Source organism: Trypanosoma conorhini (assembly GCF_003719485.1).
Source record: "Trypanosoma conorhini strain 025E chromosome Unknown Tco_14.4_contig_00508, whole genome shotgun sequence".
NCBI lineage: Eukaryota > Euglenozoa > Kinetoplastea > Trypanosomatida > Trypanosomatidae > Trypanosoma > Trypanosoma conorhini.
Genome location: NW_021704593.1, coordinates 6,443 through 13,945, shown reverse-complemented (window position 1 = coordinate 13,945; position 7,503 = coordinate 6,443). Strand labels below are relative to the sequence as shown.

The following is a 7,503-nucleotide window of genomic DNA, read 5'->3' as shown; positions in this document are numbered from 1 at the left end:
CGGCGCTTTCACGCCTTCCTTTTGCCTTTCCGTGGGACCTTGCGACTGAGCCTCCCGCTGCCGCTGCTGCGTTTCATCTGCCTGCCCTCCGCCGCCGCCGCCCGCTGCGCTGTGGCCGGAAGGAGGAGGCGAATCCCGACGGTTATTACGGCCGGCGGGGCCAAACACGGCAGAAATATTGCCCTCCACTTCTTTTCCGCAGTTCGCAATTGACGCCGCCCTCTTCTTCTCGTCCGTTACGTTCCTGAATTCATACATACAATCGCTCAGCAGGAGGTCTCGCCACCTTGCGGCCAAATCCACTTCCTCAACGTCCCCACCAACTGTAACAGGCGGAGTCGACGCGTGGCCCCCGCCGGCGGCGCAGCACAGCGCGCAGAGGGCGCACACCAACAGCAGACGGACAGCCATCGTCGCTCTTCCCACCGCAGCACACGCACACAGACACACACACGCACAGAGTCTGGCGAGGGGCAAAGAAAGAGAGGGGGAGAGGGAGAAGGGTGGGAGAGGCACACAGGCACACACACAGAGGGATAAAAAGAGATCAAGAAATAAATTGCGTCTTTAGGGGTCGTTGCAGTTGGGGAGAAGAAAGTGAGTGGGTGCGTGTGGGGCAAATGCGGCAGCGTCACCGACCCCGGGCACGCTGCAGCATCTCCTCAAACATGCGCCCCTCCTCCCGGCTCCACAGGCCAGCACCACTACCACCACATGCAGCAGCGGTGGTGGCGATGGCGGCAGAATTGCGCTGCGGAGAAATCTGTCTAAAACCAATTGCCTCGTAACTGGCGTCTGCGTGCGGTGTCGCCTGGTAGGCCGCGTACGCGGCGGCGTCGCAGGCCTCGAGGGACGGCACGTGAGGCTCCAACAGCCGGAAGACGTCCATCACCACACGGCGCTTCGTCTCAAAGTCAAACAAGGAGTCGCAGAAGAGAGACGGGGAGTGGTTCACTTCCATGAGCACAGGCGCCAGATCTTCCGTCAGCATGAAGTCGAAGCCAAGCAGTTCAAAGCAGTTGCGCCCATCACTGCGTGAGCCTCGTGATGCGCCGGTGCCGACGAATTCCCGCTGCAGCTCCTCCAACCCGGAGAGCATAGTCAGCATGATGCACACGTCGATGCGGCGCAGCAGACGCTCCCAGCGCGTCACGGCGGCAGCATCGTCTGCGGAGTCCTCGCTGTAGCCATTGCCCGGCAGTGCGTCGATGTAGTGCTGCAGAAACTTAAAGTCCCGCTTGTTGCCCTCACACACAGCGCCGTTACTCGTCGCTTTCGCAACCCCCACAGAAAATCCCTCTGCGTTCTTGTTGACGGCGTAATTCGTTAAGTGCACACTTGCCCGCTCGCAGTTGCTTCTGCTCGGGGCGGCGTATGCCTCCGCGCAGATGCGCACCAGACCCTCGCGATGGACAAACAACTGCAGTCCGTCAAGCAGACCCGCGTGACCGGCACGCGCCTCGGGCCCCAGCGGCTGCGGCGTTCCTCTCCGCAAGCGCGGGGGACGTCCGGCCACAACAGACGTCAAAAGCACATAGACACGAAGATCAAACTTCTTGCGCTCGATACAAAGGGGCGGCGTCACGTACAACTGCACCAGACAATCCTCCCCGCCCTTGTCTGCCAGGGCCTCCAGCGCCTGCAGCGGCTCCGGTGTCAGAACAATTCCCTTCCCCTGGCACCCTTTGTTCGGCTTCAGTATAAAAAAGGGCTCGCCGCCCGGTGGCTGTTGCCGCTGTCGGTCACGGAGAAACCGCTCCAGCTGCGGCACCTCCGTCGGCGCGGCGAAACTCCAGGGGAAGGCGCCCATAGCCGCGGCGAGGGGCGAAGCCACCTCCAGCTGCCGTCGGATCCGCATCAGCCGCTTGAACAGCACCGCCTTCCGGGCGACGACGTGCATGGCGGGAAAGTGGTTCAGACGATGGCGACACGACAACGCAGCCACACGCGACGGTATCACGCTCTTATCAAGCCACTGAATCTGCGGACTGTTGACTGCGTCGTACGACAGGCCCCGGGATGCAAGCCGCTTGGTGAGCGGCCGCATGTCGCTCCGCAGCGCCACCCCGTGGAAAGCAACAGGGACGTCCTCCTCACGGCCCTCATCTTCCACGTACCATCCCAGTGCCACGGCCGCCGCCCGTACCACGTGATACCGTGTCTGGCTACAGTTCACCACAATGGCCTTTCGAAGCCTCTCCGTGTCACTATCATGGGCAACGCCATTCATGACTATGTCCCGCCGAACACGCAAAAAAAAAGGGGGGAGAAAAAGCCTGAAGGAAGAAGCCATCGCAAAGAAAAAAATGCAGTAATAAGAAGGCGAAATCTCAAGCCCAAGCGTTCCCTGGGACGGGGAGACGCACCGCAAGCTGAGACTAGCAAAAAGAGGGGATATGAAAGAAAAAAGGAAAGATACAGCAGACTCCCTTGTTCGTTTGTTTTGTTCCCTTGTTCCCCTTCCCTCGTACTTTTCGCCCTCTTCCAACCCCCCCGTTTTCGTGGTGGAGGAGGGAAAGTGCGTACGCGTGTGGTGTGCGTGCGTGAGTCTGTTTGTGTGATTGCGCCGGCAGTAGACGTCCCAGCAGAAGCGATACGCATAAATATGCATATAGTTTTGCGTTTCGTCCGTGCTGAATCACCGCCGTCTGCCCATCTCTATAAATGCCCCGGGAGCGAACAAAGGCAAACCACAACCTCAGGTACATGTCGTCGGGGGCGGGCTGTCCCCAGTGCGCCGTCGAGCGGTCAGCAGTGCTGCTGGCCGCCTCACTCTATCTACAAAATGCACCCTCACCGGAACTCGAGGCCCTCTTCCTCTTCTCGCTCTCTCCCCCCCGCACATCCGCGCCTTCCTGCGACACCCGCAGGAGAGATAGTGAGAGACAGAGCTGGTGAGAAGTATCCGCGTGGACGCCAAATTACAACTTTAGGTCCATCTTTCACTCAGTCTTTTTTGTTTTATTTGGGCTTTTTGCTCTTTGGTAGGGAACGGCAATGTGCTTCCCCCTCCCCTCCCTCCTCCCTTTCTGCGAGTCTTCGCTTCGGCCCTCTAAGCGTCGAACTATTCCGCCTCGGAACTCTCAATCCTGCTCAGGATTTCCGACTTTGTTTTTTCGTGCGCGACGTCAATGTCGTTCTCCTTGGCGTACGCCCTGAGCGCGGCGATGGTCCACCGCGGCGTCGGCTTTTCGCCTGGCCGCGCCGACACGGAGCGCGAGCGTTTCGAGCGCGACTTCCGCGGCGAGGCCGACGCCTTCTTTGGCGACGACTTCGATGGGCTCGCCCGCTTGCGGGTTGCGGGCGACCGCGCGGGGTGGCGTTTGGTGGGAGACGCCGACTTCTTTGAACTTCCCCGCTTTGGTGACCTTGCGGGTGACGCGCCGTTCGTCGCGGGACTGCCGCCACGCTTCGGCGTCGACTTCCGCGGCGTCACGGAGGCCGCCGAGCGGGACTCACGCTGCGGGGTGGCGGGGCTCTTCTCTGGCGTGCGCCCGGCGTGGCGCGAGGGTGAGCGGGACGCGGAGCGGCTGCGGGGCTTCCTGGGCTGCGGGGAGTTTGCAGCGGCGGCGGCGGGCGCTTTTGCCTGCCGCCGCGGCGCAGTGGGCGTTGCGCCGACGCTCCTCAAAAGCTGCGCCCGCGTCTTTGGCGTCATCGGCGTCGACTTCTTCGCCGAGGCCTTCGCCTTGGCGATCGTGAGACTCACGGAGTCGCGCGGCGGCGGCGGCGGCGTCGCCTCGGCCGGCCGCACGTTGCCGTCATCGTCGTAGACGCGGTGCTTCGGCAGCGGCAGGTCGTTGTCGTCCACCTCCGGCTTCGTGTGGACGAAGTACCTCCACAGCGGCATCGCGGTCGGCTGGCGGGGTTCAGCGCGCTTGACGCCGCCGCGGTGCGAGGCGGCGGGGGGGCGAAAAGACGCGAAGAAGCAGGGGGGAAAAAAAAGTGACAACAAAAAAGAAGGAGGCGGAGGCGAAGAGGGGGCGGGAGCTGCGGGCCGCGCGGCGCACGCCCCCGCACTTCGCTCCAAAACTGCGTGTGTTTGTGTGGGGGAGCCCGCCCCGCCTGGCCGGCAGGAAAAACCGCGGCACAAAAAAACAAACAAACAAAAAAAACTTTACATTGGCGTGAAAAAAATAAAATAAAATAAAAATCAAATCAAATAAATAAATAAATAAATAAAAGAAAAATAAGAAAAAAAAGGAAAAAAGCTGGAAATTTGCGTCTTTGATGATTCATGGGAATCCGAAAAAGAAAACAAAAAGAAAAAAAACGGAAAGCCGCCCTCGCTGGCTGAAGTTCTCTCGGCGGGAAGTGTCCGGGCCCGGCCCACGGTGGCACCTACAGGCGTGCGGCGTGGCACAACCGCTGCTGGTTGGGGTAGAAAATGCCGGGGTTCATCAGGTTGTCGGGGTCCAGCGCGGCTTTGATCGCCTCCTGCACGCGTATGTGCGTCTCGCCGTGCTCCTGCGTGACGTACTTCAGTTTCCCCACGCCCACGCCGTGTTCGCCAGAGATCGTCCCGCCCCTTGCCAGGGCGCGCTGCGTCAGGCGACTTTCCAGCACCCGCAGTTGCCGGTACTCCTCCTCGTCCCCGAAGGGCACATTGAGGTGAAAGTTGCCGTCGCTGATGTGCGCGCAAACGAGGCAGGGGACTCTGTGGGCCGCAAAGTCCTCCTCCGTCTCCCGAATGACGGCCGGCAACTCCGTTAGCGGGACACAAACGTCCGTTGTGAGCACCCTCTCCGGTTTCCCCCGCACTTGCATGGCGGCGTAGAAGCAGCCACGCCTGGCCTCCCACACGGCGTCCAACTCGTCTCCAGCCTTCAGGAAACGCATGGAGCAGGCCTTTCCCGCGACGCGAAAAATATTCGAGACGGTTTTGAAGTCGGCGCGTATACGACGCAGAGAGGCGTCGCTGTCGGAAAACTCCAGGAATACCGTGGCCGCGACTGGAAGCGAGAGCTTGCTGTACTTGTTCGAGGCCTCCACGGCCTCCTTGTTTAGCAACTCGCAGCGCAGGAGGGTCGTCGGCGCGCCTTGAAGCTTCAGCGCCACCACGGCATTTACGGCGTTCTCCGTTGAATCAAACGTGGCCACGCCGCCGGCGCTGTGCAGCAGCAGCGGCCACAGTTTGAAGGCCACTTCGCACAGAACGCCCAACGTGCCCTCGCTCCCGCAGTACAGCTGCGTCAGATCCAGCCCCGAGGAGGTCTTGCGCACCACCCTGCGGGTGTCCATCACGTTGCCCTGCGGCGTCACAACGCGAAGCGCGAGGACGTTCTCACGGGTGGTGCCGTACTTGAGGGTGGTCATGCCGCTGCCGGAGGTCGCCACCATCCCCCCCACACACGGGTTCGAGGAAGGGTCAGGGCCGAAGAGGAGGCCGTGCTCCCGCGCCGCCTTCATCAGCCTCAGCTTCCGCACACCAGCCCCCACCCAGACAACGGCGTTCCTTACATCAAAGTCCATCCGCTGCAGCCTGGCTGCGTCGATCACCACACCGCCAGTGAGGGCAATGGCGCCGCCCTCAAGGCCGGTTCCGGCCCCCCGCGGCGTCATGGGGATCTTGTGAGCCGCGCACAGCCGCACCACCGCCGCAACCTGCTCGACGCTGGACGGAAGTACCGCCGCGGCGGGCGTCACCGGCACGCAAAACGATTTATCGCTGCTGTATGCCTCCTGCAGCTTCTTGGGGTCGGTAATCAGCTGACTTTCCGGATCCGGAAGCACCAAGCGGAGTTCCGCGAACAGGGGCGCACATTTGGCCTGGCGTTCGGCCAAGCTTGCGACATTGTACACCGGCGGCATGGAATTGTATATGTGTATGTGAGCAATTCTCCTGCTGCGGTTTGTTCTGTTTTATGTATTTGTTATTGCGTCTTTTTCTTCTCTCTGCCTCCGCCTCAGCGAGACGTGCTCCGCAGCAGCCGCAGCAGCAGCAGGGTTAAACAGCAGGAGGCAATGGCACACACTCACATGCACACAAACGAAGCGGCAACCACGGCGGGGGAAGCCGCGCTGCGTCGCAATCGATTGCGGCGTCACATTCACCGCCATCAGCAGCTCAGACAAGACAAATCCAGGGGGAAAAAAAGAGGAACAACAACAACAACAAAAGCAACGCCCTTCTACGGCCGCACCACAACGTAGCTCCTCGTCGAAAGACCGAAGGTCAAAACGTCACCCTCGATAAGTGTCGTGGGGATAAACGGCTGCAGCCGCTCACCGTTGAGGCGTGTGCCGTTGGTTGAGCCAAGGTCCAGCACCTGCAGCTCCATCAGCCACGCGTCCGCGCCGTCGCCCAACTCCGCCATCGCCTCCCGCACGCAGTCGCAGAGCCTGCCAATGTCCTGCGCCGACCCCCAGTCCATCATCGTCCGCTCCCCCATGCACGCAGTTGTCTGCCGGTCCAGCGCCTCAGCGTGGGCGTAGACGAAGCGAACCTCCAGTGCAGCGTGCTGGGCGGAGCAACTTGGGTGGTCGGTGGGGATGTCGTTCACGTCCCGATCTTTGCCCACAAGCGTCACCGCCCGGCGCGAGACCGCGGCGTGGGTCGCCACAGGCTGCCCCGCCTTCAGCACGCAGATGTTGTACGCCGGGACATACGGCTGGAACATGTCGTCCGCAGCGCCCGCGGAGCGGCAGTCGGCGCCTTGGCCGAGCGATATTTGATGCCACCTCAACACATCGCGAAGCAGGGCACCGTGGCGCGTGCCATCCGTGTGCCTCCTCCGCAGCTCCTCGTAAACGCACGCCACGCGAAGTAGGTGGAGAATGCTTTGGTCGACGCCGTCCCCCGCTGTGATGCTATGCAGCACACGCTGCGGCACCGTCAGCAGCGACGGAAACCACTTCGCTGGACGGCCCCCCGAAAAACGCGACCCCGTCGCTGCGAGGCCCTGACGCGCGTCATTCAGCGCCCCTGTCCGCCCGTAGAAGGGCCTTTCCATTTTGCCCCCAGCCCCCCCTTTTTTTTTACCTTTCAGGCACAAATCCACCGCGCCGCACGCAGTGGCAAAAAAGGAGAAAAAAAAAGGAAACTTAACGGTTTGTAAGTGTGCAGCGGCGCACCAAAACGCAAACGGCCCACGACCTTCACCGCCACTACACACACACACACACCCACACACATATTCGTCGGAGTAAAACGTTCAACTGACCACGCCGAAGGCAGCAGGTGAAGCCACACCCCTCACCTCCCAACCTCAGACCTTCTCCTTGCTTGCTTATTTCGCCTCGACTCTAATTAGCGCCCTCTCCTGAAGAAAAAGGAAAAAAAAAATACAAAGTGCCGCCGACTACTGAAGGGAATTTGCGCCGACCTCTCCGTAGCAGCCGACCACCGCCTCCCCCTCACGCGTTCTAACGGCACACCGGCCTCTACACTTCCCCACCCTGTCGCAGGGCACGACGCGGACACAAGACGCGCGTGGCTGGCCGAACCGCCGCCTTTCCCCGCTTTCCGCTGCCGTCTTCTCCTTGTGGCTCTGCCACTTCTTTTAA

The 7,503-nt window shown here is 61.3% G+C and overlaps 5 protein-coding genes across 5 annotated transcripts, besides 8 other annotated features; all 5 read right to left on the bottom strand.

Annotated features, from left to right (window-relative positions):
* Positions 1 to 411, bottom strand: Tco025E_07000 (uncharacterized protein; the record flags this gene model as incomplete). Its single annotated transcript, XM_029373867.1, has 1 exon — positions 1 to 411. A coding segment is annotated over one exon (411 nt), but the record flags the coding sequence as incomplete, so codon positions are not given.
* A 20-nt stretch (positions 412 to 431) lies between these two features.
* Positions 432 to 459: a microsatellite.
* A 172-nt stretch (positions 460 to 631) lies between these two features.
* Positions 632 to 2,230, bottom strand: Tco025E_06999 (uncharacterized protein; the record flags this gene model as incomplete). The annotated part of the gene is made up of 1 exon (XM_029373866.1): positions 632 to 2,230. One exon carries the CDS (start codon positions 2,228 to 2,230, stop codon positions 632 to 634), a length of 1,599 nt encoding a protein of 532 aa, XP_029226053.1.
* Positions 2,231 to 2,528: 298 nt separating this feature from the next.
* Positions 2,529 to 2,560: a microsatellite.
* Positions 2,561 to 3,064: 504 nt separating this feature from the next.
* Tco025E_06998 (host cell surface-exposed lipoprotein) lies at positions 3,065 to 3,847 on the bottom strand (the record flags this gene model as incomplete). The annotated part of the gene is made up of 1 exon (XM_029373865.1): positions 3,065 to 3,847. The coding sequence occupies one exon, from the start codon at positions 3,845 to 3,847 to the stop codon at positions 3,065 to 3,067; it is 783 nt and encodes a 260-aa protein (XP_029226052.1).
* Positions 3,848 to 4,086: 239 nt separating this feature from the next.
* Positions 4,087 to 4,112: a microsatellite.
* A 15-nt stretch (positions 4,113 to 4,127) lies between these two features.
* Positions 4,128 to 4,207: a microsatellite.
* A 38-nt stretch (positions 4,208 to 4,245) lies between these two features.
* Positions 4,246 to 4,270: a microsatellite.
* Positions 4,271 to 4,338: 68 nt separating this feature from the next.
* On the bottom strand, positions 4,339 to 5,808 carry Tco025E_06997 (D-lactate dehydrogenase-like protein; the record flags this gene model as incomplete). The annotated part of the gene is made up of 1 exon (XM_029373864.1): positions 4,339 to 5,808. The coding sequence occupies one exon, from the start codon at positions 5,806 to 5,808 to the stop codon at positions 4,339 to 4,341; it is 1,470 nt and encodes a 489-aa protein (XP_029226051.1).
* Positions 5,809 to 5,920: 112 nt separating this feature from the next.
* Positions 5,921 to 5,942: a microsatellite.
* Positions 5,943 to 6,098: 156 nt separating this feature from the next.
* Positions 6,099 to 6,122: a microsatellite.
* Positions 6,123 to 6,128: 6 nt separating this feature from the next.
* Positions 6,129 to 6,950, bottom strand: Tco025E_06996 (Smad nuclear-interacting protein 1; the record flags this gene model as incomplete). Its single annotated transcript, XM_029373863.1, has 1 exon — positions 6,129 to 6,950. One exon carries the CDS (start codon positions 6,948 to 6,950, stop codon positions 6,129 to 6,131), a length of 822 nt encoding a protein of 273 aa, XP_029226050.1.
* Positions 6,951 to 7,102: 152 nt separating this feature from the next.
* Positions 7,103 to 7,131: a microsatellite.
* Between the last annotated feature and the right edge of the window lie 372 nt (positions 7,132 to 7,503).